At 40.1% G+C, this 17,482-nt stretch overlaps 1 protein-coding gene across 1 annotated transcript in view; it reads right to left on the bottom strand.

The window, feature by feature from the left end:
• Positions 1-6,159: 6,159 nt before the first annotated feature.
• Positions 6,160-17,482, bottom strand: part of LOC124269013 — a 35,607-nt gene continuing 24,284 nt past the window's right edge. Inside the window, exons 24-29 of the mRNA XM_046704043.1 lie at positions 17,063-17,154; positions 16,081-16,186; positions 15,777-15,930; positions 15,000-15,188; positions 9,135-9,471; positions 6,160-8,354 (exon numbers count right to left, since the gene is read on the bottom strand). Of these exons, the coding sequence (XP_046559999.1) occupies positions 6,577-8,354; positions 9,135-9,471; positions 15,000-15,188; positions 15,777-15,930; positions 16,081-16,186; positions 17,063-17,154 (2,656 nt within the window). The 3' untranslated portion in view covers positions 6,160-6,576. The remainder of the gene's footprint in view (positions 8,355-9,134; positions 9,472-14,999; positions 15,189-15,776; positions 15,931-16,080; positions 16,187-17,062; positions 17,155-17,482) is intronic.

The following is a 17,482-nucleotide window of genomic DNA, read 5'->3' as shown; positions in this document are numbered from 1 at the left end:
ATGTATTGAAAACTGACAACTGCACTTCGAGTTTTGATGATTATCCAACTGCGTAAACAACACAGATGTACATTTCCTGAAAAATTCTATTTGACAAGAGGAAGGGCATAGATTGTTTACTCTCGTGGTGCTAATTTTGTGAACCCCTCCACGCACGGTCATCTGTGTTCGTTACACTTTTCAAAGAAGTGCTATGAAAGAGACCTAACCTCTTGCGAAAGATGGATACGAATAGGCAAAGCTTGAACTTTATAAGGATGCTGTATATCGGGCATTCCTTTCGACATTCCAAACAAACACAGAGGCCGAAATGTCAACTTGGGACTGAGATCGAGAGAGTTGCATTCTGGACGCGACGTTGGTTGCAGGTGAGTTTTAAGATGTAGTTGTTTTGGAGCAACATAAACACTCCAGTACTAGCTAGCTGTATAAAGAAATAGTTGATGGAAAAGTACGTCATAATTTGCGCTCATGTCCTATTTTCGATCAGAGATATATTTTCACAGCCACTGTTACTGTTACCCAGTAGGGCCAAGTCATCTATTTCCCGAGACGGTATGCTGGGTGTTTTGTGGTGTGAGTGTGTGTGGAGGGATTGGGATGGGGGTGGGCATGGACAAATGAGAACTTCCAACATATGAGTGCGGTGGTGAGAGAGAGCACATCATTATTAAAACATAATAAAAAATAAGTCATATCAGATAATTATCCACCAGGGACTGGTCCCCTACCATGTTAAAATAGTATGTGAATTGTGTGTGTGTGCGTGTGTGTGTGCACGTGTGTTTGGGCATGATTAAAATGTTGAATCTCACTCTTTCTCTCTTTAAGGCAATGTACAATAAATAAAATGAAAATGACTGCTCTGCACTGGCATGAAACTTAGGTATCTATAATATGGACCCGTTGTAAAAACATGGCAGCTGTATATATATGTAACTTTTAACCCACTTTCAAAAATGGGAAATCAGGGAAATATGTTCATTATAATGTATTTCTTTGTGGGTTTTGTTTTGGCAAATGTAAAAATGCTACTTTAATGCTATTTTTAGGATGTACATGGCAGCATTTCACATAAATGAAAACAACCTAAATACCCTAGAAGTGACCAAGACTGGAGAACCCACCTGGGCAATCAGCTACCCCTAAGCCTAAACCAAGAGGCCAAGCCAGTGAACAAGAAACCAACACATGGTAAATATAATTCAGACAATCATTAATCTTTTGTTGAACTGGTGCACTCCAGTTTGAAAAAACCCACACTGTTCCTATTACTGCATGTTTTTCCCTAACTAATGAGTCAACACTAAGTCTTATTTGCAAAGACACTGGTTTTTAATCATGTCTATTTTCCCTCTCAGCAAGACAAAAGTACTTACTTTTTTAGTGCAGATTTCAAAGAAAATTATTATTATGGTTGCCAAAACAAAAAATATATATTGTGTTACAAAATGTCTCTAATTTATTCACAGAGTTTGTGGAATTCCTATTCAGGGCCATTCTCGAGAGAAGAAACATGTTTACTTCCTACAGCCTTGCATGACACAACAGCCTATTTTTCCTGGATATTCTGCCAGACACTTTCATTAAAACTAGTAAACAGGAACTGGTGAATTCACTGACATTAAGATATAAAATGAAATCATGTTATGTGTCTAGGGTGTGAACTGAAACCAGTTGTGCCTGATGTCTTAAGGTCTATTGTATTCGTCTGTTTGAATCCTGGGACTTGTTCAGGGCCTCCTTTCACAAAGCACTAAGATGATCGTAAGTCACTAAGGTAACCTTAGTACAATGTTAAAGAATGGGAGATAAGGTTAACCTTAGTAAAGGTTGCTTCGTGAAAGGAGCCCCAGATGGTAAATGTTTCCCAATTGCAGTCACCACTGTGTCACATGGTGTTATTGGAGATCAATCTTGTTTTCTTAGGTTTTTACAAGTCCATCCAGTTAATTATAATTTACACGCAAGTCTTTGCCTTCATGATGTTGGTGTACACACTGTATTCATTAATTTGTCATAAACAGTTTGTATGCAAATAAATTATTTGCTTTAATTTTTGTGTGCTGCTTTCTTGATTTGATCGATCGTCTTTCTTTGGGACTGATCACACTTTACGCATTACTACTAGAACACAATGAAGAATTTTCTTTTTCACTAGCTGACAGTTAAAGAGATAGATAAAGATTTGTCAGTTCTATTTTTTCATCTATATATATTTATTATATCTATTATCAGCTGTTAAGGGGGTTACAGGTCTTTATCATTTTATGTATATTTTGCAGATTTATATGACTAAGTATCACGACAAATAACCGATGCTTTACACGTGAATGGAAATCGAAAATGTAATAAACCTGATGTTTGATGCACCATATCAGAGACGATACACCGACTTCTCCGAAAACATATACTGACGAATTTAGGGTACTTCTGTACTGTATACAGTAGTGAGATTGAACTTATCGACTTCCGTAACGGTACGTATTTCATCACCATACTTAATCCTTTACGGACAAATTTAGCAGAAGACGCATTTTATGAAATAAAGCTGAAAGTTACTTAATAACCTTCATAAAATCATGAACCTTGAACGTACCTATTTCAGTGTTTACCTTCCCATACTGATGTATACCGGAAGACAGGCTCAACACATTGATCGAACATTGCCGTTATCATGACTGCAAATGTTACCGTGACCGCGGAAACATTAATTCATTATCTATCAGTTTTCCATGAACATGTGATAGGCAAGTGGCTTGCATACCAGTCTGCAGTAGCTCTATTCAAAACATAGTCATGGTCGGGATCGTCCCACGGCTGTATGTTGTCAACTGGTGGAATCGTCGTTAATATTCCTCTCGGTCTTGCCGCTAGAAATACTTTGAAATTGAAAATGTTGCATGTATGTGATATTATCTGTATCTATTTTCTTTGAGAGGCATTTTAGAAGTTGTGAAGATGAAGGGAAACTGATTTGTATGGATAGTCAACTTCTTTATTGCAATGAGTGCGACGTTTCGGTGTAGGTACTAACACCGTTATCAAGCAAGTGATACAACAACTGAAGCAAGGAGAATATATACATAGCTGTATAGTGAGTATATACAATTAACTAGGTTGATGCACATTGGATATCTGATAAGTGATTACAGCAGAGGAGGTTGATGTACAGAGTGATTGATTGTGATTAGAGTTGAGTTTATACAATTGATGAGTTGACGTACAATAGTTGTGATTACAAACACAAAGGAGGGAGCATGGAAGCCAGATGGACAAAGGAGGTAGGGAAGGATTACTGGTGGTGGTCTATGCCCGCGCTACCATTAAAATACACAAAGACCCCATCAAGGCCCGCCTACTAGTCTGCTCCAGAAACACCGTCCACTACAACACCGCCCAACACAGTGCCCGTCTCCTCGCCCCCCTTGGTAAATCAGCCACATCCTTTGTCTCCGACTCCGCCGAATTCTGCACCAAGATCAGCTCAATCACCCAGCCTGGCAAACTAATTAGCTATGACGTCGTAGACCCAGAGAGGAAGCCCTTACCATTATTCGGAAAAGACTCCAAGACCTCCACCCTGACCTAGACACCCACCTCAGCATTGATAGTATAATCCGCCTCATCAACTCCTGCATCAGCTCAACCTACTTTACCTGGTCAGATAAGATTTACCAGGCTACCCATGGGTTCTCCTCTCTCCCCTATCATCACTGAGATATACATGACGGAACTAGAAGACAAGGCCCTGCTGACATCACCCATTGCACCAATTTGCTGGTATAGAAAAGTAGATGACACCTTTGTAGTTCTCAACCCCAACGACAACCCTGAACACCTCCTCAACCACCTGAATTCCCAACATCCCCGTATGCAGTTCACAATGGAAGAAGAATCTGACAACAAGCTCCCTTTCCTCGACGTCCTAGTAAAGAAAGAAGACAACAAGCTCTCCACTACTGTCTAGAGGAAACCCACCCATACCGACCAATACCTTCACTTTACCTCCAACCACCCGCTACAGGTTAAGAAAGGCATCATATCCACTCTCACCCGGAGAGCTAAGAACATCTGCTCGACAACGGAAGCCCTAGAAACCGAACTTAACCACATCCGCCATGTCTTCGTCCGTTATAACCAGTACCCCCAGAAACTAGTCAACAATATCATCACAACCACCCTCAACCCAAGAGATAAACCACCCCGCCGGCAATCAGCACCCTTTGTAATAAGCATCCCGTATGTCCCAGCAGTCAGCCACCAGATAAGACGACTCCTTCAGCAGCAAGCAAGCATAGACGTCCTGTTCCAAAAAGGCAAATCTATCCAGAACCTCCTCCAAGCCACAGGCAAACCACCGTCAACAACAAAAGATGACCCCTCGGGAGTAGTCTACCAGATTCGTTGTCAATGCGGAGACTTCTATATTGGTGAAACATCCCGCCCGCTCCCACTACGAATCAAGGAACATAAAGCGTCAGTCCAGAAAAACGACTCCAAATCCGCCATAGCTGACCACACCCAAGCCAACCCTGACCATGCCATCCTATGGAACAACATCGATATCCTAGAAACCAACCGACAAGACTACAAAATTAGGAAACTCCTTGAAGCCATAAACATCCAACGCCACAACCCCACCATGAATCGAGATCAAGGTTATTTCATCTCGTCAGCCTATCACCACCTAATCAAAGACCACCACCAGTAATCCTTCCCTACCTCCTTTGTCCATCTGGCTTCCATGCTCCCTCCTTTGTGCTTGTAATCACAGCTATTGTACGTCAACTCATCAATTGTATAAACTCAACTCTAATCACAATCAATCACTCTGTACATCAACCTCCTCTACTGTAATCACTTATCAAATATCCAATGTACATCAACCTAGTTAATTGTATATACTCACTATACAGCTATGTATATATTCTCCTTGCTTCAGTTGTCGTATCACTTGCTTGATAACGGTGTTAGTACCTACACCGAAACGTCGCACTCATTGCAATAAAGAAGTTGACTATCCATACAAATCAGTTTCCCTTTATCTGTATCTAGTATGCCATCCAAATCTAGGTTTGACTTCGTGGATTGATTTAATTGCTAAACTAGAAGCAGATCTCAGTAAGCGAACAGGGTCTGCACCACTGTATTTTCCGTGTGTTGATGTAGCGACTCTCGGGTATGACGTCACGCGACCACGTGACCAGCTACCTCATTATCTTGCGTAATCGCAAAATGCTTTCCAGGGAGGTGCGTTTTAGATTCCTAATACAAGCTGTATAATGAAATATTACCGTTTTTACTGTATTTTGTGAATATTATATATACCCAGGGATTAATTAAGACCGAAAATAGACAATGTGAAGTGACCTTTTCAAAATTCCTTTAATCTTGTACGATACATCAGTATATATGTTATTGCAGGGCGTGTCACAAACGATAAATACTTTTGTTATAGTGGTCGTTGGACACAATTAACAAAGTACCCTTTCAACTTGTAAATAAAAGGACCATATTGCCTTGCATAGATGTTATTGCCGAAATGTGTTTGCGCATAGCTTCCCGCAAACCTTAAAGACACAAATCGACACACAGTGACAACGTAAATATCTGAGCAGTATTCATTAATGAATTGTTGTAGATGGTTAAACAATAATAAGGATGATGTATGTATAGACAGCTAATAAGAATGATGTATGTATATACAGTTTTGTGGTTATATCACAAGACAAGTAGAGACATGATGTGATTATGATCACTGATAATCATTTTTGTCTCTCTTGTTTTTGTTGCTTTGTGACGCCGGTCGAAATTGGATTGGACATTCCAGTGGTTGACGTCATGAGCACCGCTATACTCAACTAGGATACAGTTACACGCCTCAACAAAGTCAGCGGACCTGATGAGCTGATCCCGTTACTCGCCTTTTACGACAAGATTGGGTTGCTGAAAACTAACAATAAACCGGAACATTAGCATGAAATGCCTCTCCCCTTGATACATATTTGTTATGAGAGATAAATACAACCATAACTATTACTTAAACCTGTTTGTGATGGACATTGCGTTTCAATAAGTTCAATCTATGTACAGTTCCACTTTGAATTCACTCACGAGTATCTTAATAATTCTTAATCTACAGCATGAAGACTGTTCTGAGTATGTTACTCCTATAACCAAGAATCTGACCCTTTCTGATGCCACAGCCGCTGTGTAACTGAAATATTGCTGAACGCAGCATAAAACTCAACTCACTCACTCAAACGGGACTTTAATAACAATGTTTTGGCCTTGTCTGGAAACAGGCACGAGACATTACGTCATAGTTACTCTTTAACAATAATCAGCATCAGTAAACAATCCTATTTACAGTGGTAAAATAACATATGATTCACATTCATCATTAACATATGATTCAGGCCATGAACGTTCATTTGTAATCCGAATATGATTGTCACTGCAGTGATAGTCCTCCCACCCATCAGCCACCATTACAATAAAACAACAACTCTCACAACAACTGAGAAATAAATAATAATGTCGTGTTTAAGGTTACACAAACGGATGGTGATTTCACACAATGTAAGCATGGTTGGTATATTCCTCGCGTGGACTGCTTCTCCCAATGCTTCGATATAAGTCTTGACGCCTTTGGAAGGCATAGTCTCTATAATTACGCGACACAGTTGGTATCTGAGGTCTTGGATGGTATCGCGTATTGTGATTAAAATGTCTTCGAACAGTTCTAAAATTCCTCTGAAAGTTCCTTTCATACTGGGACACATGGGGAGCAGGTTCATCGTCATCACTTGGGTAATCTGGTTCCTCCGCACCTGCTAACGACTCTCTCCTGGAGTTCACGGAGAAATCGTAGTCATCATCATCGTCGTCGTAGTCCGGCAGTAGGTCATCAGCACCCACAAAAGGTGTCTGAAGCTTCTGAACCTCCTTAATAGCTTCAACGGCTTTGCGTTCATCATCATTTGCCCTGAACCAATTGATTCTTGTGCTGGCAATCAGATGCAGGAATGTTCCCCACTGATGGGCGACGGAGCCGGTGAACTGGATCAAGAGCAGGAGGGTGAAGGAGCTGAGGAAAACCACAGACACGGGCTCATATTTCCCATCGATGAAGAATGTCTCCTTGAGAAGATCCTGCTTAAGTTGAAGCTGGAGGATGACCAGAGTAAACATCAAGTTGAGGAGGAAGTAGGCGAACACAACATTGTTCCTTGCAGAAAGAAGATCAGCCTTTATCTTCTCCTGTTGTTCTTTATTGGACTTCATGGGAAGAAGAAATTCGTTGATGATATTTTTCCAAAAACGAACTTCATTTTCGTCAAGGTATTTCGGTTCACTTTTCTTGGAGTCAACATCCAGTGCTTTTATCCAGTATGTTGGGTCCTGAATGACCTTTTTCTCCTTTTCCTTCTTCACCGGTCGCGATGGCCTTGCTGCCTCAATTTTGTTCAGGTTGGTTGTTGATGTCTGTGGTGTGAGACCTTGCAAAGGAGTTGCCCTCTCATTTTTTGAACCAATGATTTGAAACATGAAGGATTTCACGTCTTCTATAAGTGATGCAATGCCCAATGAATCGAGGAACTTTCTGATCTTTCCTTTCTTAGCCTCTTGCAGCTGGAGCTCTTCTTCCACTGGGTCCACCTTCTTAGGTCCTTCTCGTGTGCCCCAGGAGACAACATTCAGATTGCACAAGAAAAACACAGTCAAGAAGACAAATGTTGAAGGCACTGTCAGATAATACAGGATACCATGGAACAGGCACATGAACTCCTTAGGATGAATAATACCAGTGATGACAAACACAACTGACAGTCCGACCATGAAAAGAACATTGGGCGTGAAGAAGTTTTCGTTGACTATGTTGATAAGAGTTCCAACTGTGACTATCATCATGACGATAGCATAGAGGGCAGACATCACTGCGGCCACTTGAACCTGAGTGCTGGTCTTTGCCTTGAGACAGAGGAGAATATAGGCAAGCACTGGAAGAACTGACATCAGATAGCCTTGCCACATATTCACACCCAAAACAGCGTTGTAAGATCCAGCTATCATGAAGACCACTGTGCCAGGGGCGACGATGCTTGAGGCCATCAGGAAGAATTGGTAGCCCATGAAGAGTGTGCTGATGTTGTCGTTCATCTGAACTGTTGTCCGCCAGGAGCCCAGCAGATCCATGATGTTGGCCATTGTGGAGGGAGACCAACGTCGACGCTGGATGTAGAAGTCGTTGAAGGTTTCAGGGGCGTATGTGAAGGCGTCTGAACCAGCACAATAGTCAATTTTCCATCCTTGTTGAAGAAGGAGAGTACACAGCCACCTGTCCTCACCTGTGTAATGTAATTTGTCAGAAATAACTTACTTTTTCGTAAACTAACCCTACATCAGATATCAATGATCATTCTCATTATCAAAATTACTGTTATCACCACTTTCATCATCATCTTTCTGGTGTCCTCCGCCATGATATTGCTGGAATATTGCTAAAAGCGGCGTAAAGCTAAACTCAGTCAGTCAGTCAGTTCATCATCATCATCATCATCATCATCATCATACTCAAACCACCACAGCAACCCACCCTGCTCGTACTGAACGTTACCTTGCTTCCGTGTGTTTCGTAGTATACACAACCCCTACCTCTGATAATAATGATAATTCTCATTATATCTATTACATGTACCATCATAACCATTTTCACCCCCCCCCACCCCGTCATCATCACACACAAACCACTACAGCAACCTACCCTGCTCGTACTGAACTTAGTGCCTTGCTTCCGTGGGCTCCGTAACACAAACGGTCTTTCCCCTTCTCCCACCATGATAGTTGTCATTATTACAATTACAATCATCAGTGCATTCATCTTCATCATCAACCATCATCATCATCATCATCATCATCATCATCATCTATCCACTACAGCAACCTACCCTGCTCGTACTGAACGTAGTGCCTTGCTTCAGTAGGCTCGGTAACATAAACAATCCCTCCCCTCCTCCCACCATGATAGTTATCAATTACCATCATCACTGCCTTCATCATAATCATCAGTCATCATCATCATCATCATCATCATCAATCATCATCATCTGGCCACCACAGAAACCCACCTTGCTCGTACTGGACGTAGTGCCTTGCCTCCGTGGGCTCTGTGGCATACATCCTCATCACGTTGTCATCCATAAGGGCGGAGCCACGGAACAGACTGAAGCATCCTGGACAACACATGACACACCCAAACACGTGTTCCGCTGCCTTTTGGAGCCAGTGACCCACTGAATACTCAAACTGTTGGTACCACACCATGGGACCGTCGCCAATTGGGTGGATTCGACCACAAACTGCTGCAACCTTTTTGTTCTTCTTCATCCGCTCGATGAGCAGGCGGACGGCGTCTGGCCGGAAGTCAACATCACCATCTAGTGTCATTATGAAGACATTTTCCGCCTGAAATGAATATGCGACATTTCCAATGTACAAATAGGAGGAGACATAATTACTACGATCAGCATGGCCATTGCATGACGCGTGTATCAGCACCATACAGTTACTGGTCGCTTCCGCCATATAGCTGGGATATTGCTGAGTGTGGCGTAAAACTAAACTCACTCACTCACTTACGTAAATGGTAAACGTACGTTAGAAGAGGAAGCCAAAACGTTTGTTTAATACCATAACAAGAGAGTTATCTCATCAATGACACCTGAACATCGACGAAAAACAATTCCTGCATTGTGACCAGATGTAGAGAATGAGAAGGACTCACGTAAACTGATCTTGCATGTTTCAGATACAATAATAATAATAATAATAATAATAATAATAATAACGTGTCCATTTATATAGCGCCAAACTCCACACTCCACGCTCATAGCGGTGATAACCTGACTTTGAAAGGCATGAAATAGCACATGCGTACGAGGAATACCAACAAAAGAGAACTGGATTGTAGCTAAGATTGCGGCTACAATGACTTAAGGTAAGAGCGGGGTGGAAATATAATGTATTCGTTCATCATTGCATATTTCAAATGATCGAAACTGTGAATTGAAATACTAACGAAACCATTTCCTTCTATTTCCCCACCGTAATATGACCACAAAGAAAATTGCATAATCATATCTGGATATACTGAAACTACCAAATATTTTCTGCACGTATTGCAGTACAGTCTTTAAAAACGAGGGCTTCCTCCAGTGTATACGAAGGTATTCCCTTACCTCAAGAAATCATGAAATCAAATTATTCAAGAGAATGCTCCTGCACAAGAAGCTTTGCATATGCTACTAGACAGTGATTAATGAAACAGCAAGTCATCCTTGTCATTGATTTAATGTTAAAAGGATTAAGGCGTCCATTCTAATGATATTGAAGGGGACCATTGTACTATTGTAAGGAGAATCTGATCGGTGAACACTGAATAGAGAGGATTCAGTATGTAAAACTCCTACGCATGGTCAATAGTAATTAACATTATCGGTTCCGCATACCGATTTTCCGATATGATAATATTTTTAACTGATCCCTTGAACTTTGTAATGTTGCGAACATAAGGTATATCATATGTCCGAAGTTGTGTGACCACGGTGATTATGCTGGAGTCATTTTAAGGAAATGTACAACGGCTTGGAGAGCACCCTGCGGAATGTACATATGTGTGAGAGAGAGAGAGAGAGAGTTGAGTAAATTTGTTGTAACATCTTACCTCGTTATAAATTTAATTTCTCATTTTAAAACATACTCCCACATTTCTATGGAACAATAAATGGTCACCTTTTGGTCAATGTGAGACTTCCTTTCTCGTGTTAGCCATACCACACTCTTATACAAAACCCTTTGATAACGGTTATATTGTAGGAGAAGTTGGCCAGTCATTGACCAAATTAAATGACAAGCGTGAGTATTAATCGTAACATGACGATCGTGAGTTTGTTGTGTACACCGTAAACCTGAGGGTCAAGAAACCATTTCCTGTAGCAAGGAAGCAATTTTTCACAATGTTGTTATTGGCACTAAATTAAGATAAAAAAGCAAATAAAACTAAAACGCAACCAAATCGTAATTTCGTCACTGTAAGAAGCACAAAGTCTACGATTTAAGCAACTAAAAAAACCCATCTTGACATATGCCAAGCAAATGTCACACCCTACGAATATGAGATGTTTCACCGTGTAAAGTTATCGACAGATTGTTTACCAAAGCTTAACATATTGACCCTTTAATACATTTGTTACACACAATCATTATACCCAGGTCAGACTGTAGCATCTGTGGCACCTCAAAGACCGTTTAGTTACGATTCAAATGCACAAATCAATCTTTTCGCGATCGCTACGACCGTGAGTATGAAGTAGTGTCAGATAGTACGTTACTCGCAAGCTGGGAGATGTACCTTTCCTGGTGGAAGTTAAAATATTCTACGCACCTTACGAACGACTTCGTCGGGGAGGTTGTTGAGCAATGACGTGAACGGCCGAACACGAAGCGTGTTCCTCTTCTTCCGTTCCTTTGCCTGGGCTTTGCTGGAGGTAAGTTTGTCCTTGATGAGATCTTCCACTGTGCTATATCCCTGCCCTACTAACTTGTGCCCGAGCAGGTAGTACAGATACATTATCTGGTGAAATCAGAAATACATATAGTGGTAGTCAATTAAAATAAAAATAATTTATTATCCATATGGTGGAACAGCAGTCATGTCATATTTTCAATACGTCATGTTTCTGTATTTCGTCGTCTGTGACGTCATTAAACAATTGAACGTGACGTCAATGAACAGGACCGTCACACTTGCTTACTGTGTTTTACTATACAAATGTACATACATAAAATGGATAATAAAGAAATTATTACGCTCGCAAGGGTGCCATACGACTTAAACGAAACTCGTGCGAAAGTATGTATTGCCCGAGCGAGAGCCAAATTTCACACTCATTTCGTATAAGTCGTATGACACACTTGCTCGTGTAATAATCTCTATATATGTTAAGTCCTCTGTATTGGTTTATTCAATATTTTATGCAAATAGTTAAAAAATGGTTATGGATGTTTGACATTTACACATTTACAAATATTCAGGATTAAACTGTTAGTCATGGCGAAAATTGCTAACTTTGTTTATAGTCTTTGTTATCCCTTTATTGATTAGCTGGTTCACATATTGTGACCTAACTCTCATATAGTTTTGTGATTTCGCTCATTCACCTATGACCATCTGCTGCGATTCCGTTGGCTCGATCGTGACCATATTTTTGTGATGTGGTCAGCTTGCCTGTGACAATCCCTTTTTGTGATTTTCTATCTGACCCACCACCATACCTTTAGTGATTTTGGTAGTTCAACCCAGACTATATTTTGTGATTTAGTTAGCTCACCTGTGACCATCTCTTTTTGTGTCGTATTTTTTCCTTGTCCTTCATATGGACATGAAACATCGTTCCCCCGGGCATCTCGAAGGTCAGACGCCCGCCGTACGGGGTAATGATGTTGTCAAAAGGGTTCAGTTCCATACGCCCTTTGGCCACAGACCTGAAACCATGACAAGTACTATGCAATGGTAGTTTTCTGAGCTGATGCTGATGGGGTTAATACTTTTCACTGTAAATTTCTTCAACTCTCGCGAAACAGATCCCGATTGTGGAACACTGTGTCGAGATAAGCCTGCTATTGGTCAGTAGTTTTTCCTTACTGGGCAGCCTGGGGCAGAACGTCCAACAGTTGCTGTACATAGGAGTTGACCACACGCTGTTTGCTTTCCGGATCCGTTAGGAATGCGTCATCAAAGATGATGTGAACTGCAATTAACATAGTATACGTCTAACTCTGAGGACAAAGGAAGGTGGTTTTCTTTGTTAAAGTCATATTTGTTTCATTACTCTTCATAGTTAAAGTCATATTTGTTTCACTACTCTTCTTTGATAAAGTCATATTTATTTCCCTACTCTACTTTGTTAAAGTCATATTTCTTTCCCCACTCTTCATAGTTAAAGTCATAATTGTTTCGCTACTCTTCTTTGATGAAGTCATAATTGTTTCCCTACTCTTCTTTGTTACAGTTATATTTGTTTCACTACTTTTCTTTGTGAAAGTCATAATTGTTTCCCTACTCTTCTTCGATAAAGTTTTTTTCCAGTATTCCAGTAAAAACATACTTTTTTAACAGTTATATTTGTTTCCCTACTGTACATTGTTAAAGTCATAATTGTTTCGGTACTCTTCTTTGATAAAGTCATAATTGTTTCACTACTCTTCATAGTTAAAGTCATATTTGTTTCCCTACTCTACTTTGTTAAAGTCATATTTCTTTCCCCATTCTTCATAGTTAAAGTCATAATTGTTTCGGTACTCTTCTTTGATAAAGTCATAATTGTTTCCCTTCTCCTTTTTGTTAAAGTCACATTTGTTTCCCTACTCTTCATAGTTAAAGTTATAATTCTTTCCCTACTCTTCTTTCATAAAGTCATATTTGTTTTGGTACTCTTCTTTCATAAAGTCAAATTTGTTTCCCTACTCTACTTTGTTAAAGAATGGGAGTTCAGGTTAACCTTAGTAAAGGTTGCTTCGTGAAAGGAGCCCCTGGTGTGCATTGCATGTTTCAACAATCATACATAACAACGTTGTAGCGTGTTAATCTGGAATCACGTGAGAACAACTGGGCAAACCGAACTTGTTTAAGTGGGCAGAGTAACTGTACACAGCACAAACACACATACACACGCACGCACGGACGCACCCACGCACATGCAGAGATCTTTCATAGGGGCACAACCTTGCACAACCTCGTTCTGGATTCGCCAATGCGTATCATGCATCTTTCAGGGAATCCACGGTAAGAAATATCAGAGAGAAAAGCATATGTCAAACATGTTCCCTTCATGTATGAGGTGGGTTAAATTTGTTGTAACATCATACCTCGACATAATTTCATTTCTCATTTTAAAACAAACTCCCACATTTGAATGGCACAATATATGGTCACCTTTTGGTCAGTGTGAGACTGCCTTTCTCGTATTTAGCCATATCGCTCTTCGGATGGACTAATATAAAAAAGCCTTTGAAAACGGTTATATTGTAGGACAAGTTGGCCAGTCATTGATAAAATTAATTGACAAGCGTGAGTATTAATCGTGACGTGATGATCATGAATTTGTACACTGTAAACGTGAGGGTCACGCAACCATTTCCTGTAGCAAGGAAGCCATTTTACACAATATTGTTATTGGCACTAAATTAAGGTAAGGTGAGGTGAATTGGGTTTATCGTCGTGCTTGAGAATATTTCGCTCATATGACGACGTGCATGCGTGTGTATGTGTATGTGCGGCTGCTTGTACTAGCCGGTTTTATAGTGCTAGCCCACTGAGATACCATGCCGCAGTGAAGCAGGAATACCCCACTCAGACACATTATACTGACTCCGAGCCGACCAGTCCTTGTTGTACCCATTAATGCCGAGCGCCAGGCAGGGACCAACAAGTACTATATTTTAACGCCTTTTTGTCGGGGATCGAACCCGCGACCTTCCACTCTCCGGGCGGACGCTCTAACCACTACACCACGGAGGCGGTTAAATTAAGATAAAAATGCAAATAAAACTAAAGCGCAACCAAATCGTAGTTTCGTCACTGTAAGAAGCACAAAGGCTACGATTTAAGCAACTAAAAAAACATCTTGACACATGCCAATCAAATGTCACACCCTACGAATATGAGATGTTTCACCGGGTAGAGTTATCGACAGATTGTTTACCAAAGCTTAACATATTAACCCTTTAATACATTTGTTACACACAATCATTATACCCAGGTCAGACTGTAGCAACTATGGCACCTCAAAGACCGTTTAATTACGATTCAAATGCACAAATCAATCTTTTCGCGATCGCTACGACCGTGAGTATGAAGCAGTATCAGATAAGGTACGTTACTCGCAAGATGCAAGATGTTCCTTTCCTGATGGAAGTTAAAATGATCTACGTACCTTACGAACGACTTCGTCGGGTAGGTTGTTGAGCAACGACGTGAACGGCCGAACACGAAGCGTGTTCCTCTTCTTCCGTTCCTTTGCCTGGGCTTTGTTGGAGGTAAGTTTGTCCTTGATGAGATCTTCCACTGTGCTATATCCCTGTCCTACCAACTTGTGTCCGAGCAGGTAGTACAGATACATTATCTGGTGAAATCAGGAATACATATAGTGGTAGTCAATTAAAATTGAAATAATATATGTTAAGTTCCTCTGTATTGGTATATTAAACATTTTATGCAAATAGTTACAAAAAAGATGATGGGTGTTTGGCATTTACACACACGGTAATGCTCTTTAATATACATAGGGTAAGGTTCTACGTGAATACATCTAAAATATCATGTCGCATACATATACAAATCAATGTAAACCCTCTACTCTTTACTTCCCGTTCTCACTATATTCTATTCGGTATCATGCGCAATGTCTCACATACTGTGAGTGAAATATGTTAAACCATGGCAAATTATTCAGGATTAAACTGTTAGTCATGATGGAAATTGCTAACGTTGTTCAGTCTTTGTTATCTCTTTTTAGATTAGCTGGCTCGCATATTGTGACTTAACTCTCATATTCTCGTGATTTCGCTCACTCACCTATGAGTCTTGCTGCGATTTCATTGGCTAGATCGTGACCATATATTTGTGATGTGGTCAGCTCACCTGTGACAATCTCTCTTTGTGATTTTGGTAGTTCAACCCAGACCATATTTTTGTGATTTAGTTAGCTCACCTGTGACCATCTCTTTTTGTGTCGTATTTTTTCCTTGTCCTTCATATGAACATGAAACATCGTTCCCCCGGGCATCTCGAAGGTCAGACGCCCGCCGTACGGGGTAATGATCTTGTCAAAGGGGTTCAGTTCCATACGCCCTTTGGCCACAGACCTGAAACCATGACAAGTGCTATGCAATAGTAGTTTCGTGAGCTGATGTGGTTAATACTTTTCACTGTAAATTTCGTTCAACTCTAATAGATCCCGATTGTGGAACACTGTGTCCAGTTAACCCTGCTATTGGTCAGTAGTTTTCACTTACTGGGCAGCCTGGGGCAGAACGTCCAACAGTTGCTGTACATAGGAGTTGACCACACGCTGTTTGCTGTCCGAATCCGTCAGGAATGCGTCATCAAAGATGATGTGAACTGCAATTAACACAGTATACGTCTAACTCTGATGACAAAGGAAGGTGCTCTCTTCTTTATTAAAATCATATTTGTTTTGCAACTATTCTTTGATAAAGTCATCTTTGTTTCGCTACTCTTCTTTGCTTACTCTTCTTTGTTAAAGTCATATTTGTTTCGCTACTCTTCTTTGTTAAAGTCATATTTGTTTTCTTTGTTACTCTTCTTTGTTAAAGTCATAATTGTTTCTCTTCTTTGATAAAGCTTGTTTCCCTCTCTTCTTTGTTAAAGTCATATTTGTTTCCCTACTCTTCATAGTTAAAGTTATAATTCTTTCCCTACTCTTCTTTCATAAAGTCATATTTGTTTTGGTACTCTTCTTTCATAAAGTCATAATTTGTTTCGTTACTCTTCTTTGTTAAAGTCATATTTGTTTCTACTCTTCTTTCTTAAAGTCATATTTGTTTCGTTACTCTTCTTTGTTAAAGTCATAATTGTTTCGCTACTCTTCTTTGTTAAAGTCATAATTGTTTCGCTACTCTTCTTTGTTAAAGTCATATTTGTTTCGTTACTCTTCTTTGTTAAAGTTTTTTTCCACAACAATAGACTCAGTGTTCCAGTAAAAATATACTTTTCTAACATTTATATTTAAAATTGACCTGTTCAAAGAATCGTTCCCAGTGGGATAAACGCGTATATTCCAAATGTACTTTCTTCTCATCTGAAATATTTTAATAACTGAAATTATGGACCTAAATATAGATATATAGAAATATATATTTAACTCCATGATTGGGTCTGCGTGGGTCTGCTGAATAGTCTAAGTGTCACGCAGTTAAGTCAGACCAGTGTGTATGTACACGAAGACATCTTGTCCAGTATGGATCTCCTACTTACTCTCTGCATCGTAGTTGTCCTTCAACATGGCGTTATTATCCGCAGCGAATTTCTGAGTGGCTATCCTTCTGGCGCAGTTGTCAAAATCTAGTCTGTGAGGGAAGAACAATATATTTAAATATTAAACACATGCAATAGATATTTCTGGTAATAACAAAACTACTATGAGAAAGTTGTCCTTCTAATTAGTATAATACGAAAACAGACAGAAAATAAACTACAGCGTTCTTATAAGAGGCTTTTTAAAATGTTATTGTGGGTCACGGCTTCGAATAACAGAATATTTTTGTTTTTGGCTGCAGTTGTACAAATATCCAGTCTCCATACAAAACCCCAGTCTCCCCTCAGAATATCAGATTGTCAATTCCACTGAACGCTTCATTAGGTAAAGGCCTCAATGTTGTTGTTAACATTTATAGG

This window comes from Haliotis rubra, unplaced genomic scaffold, assembly GCF_003918875.1.
Source record: "Haliotis rubra isolate DU_JTF1 unplaced genomic scaffold, ASM391887v1 Scf141, whole genome shotgun sequence".
In the NCBI taxonomy this organism is placed as follows: domain Eukaryota; kingdom Metazoa; phylum Mollusca; class Gastropoda; order Lepetellida; family Haliotidae; genus Haliotis; species Haliotis rubra.
The sequence above is the reverse complement of the archived record's forward strand: the minus strand, read 5'-3'. Positions and strand labels throughout refer to the sequence as shown.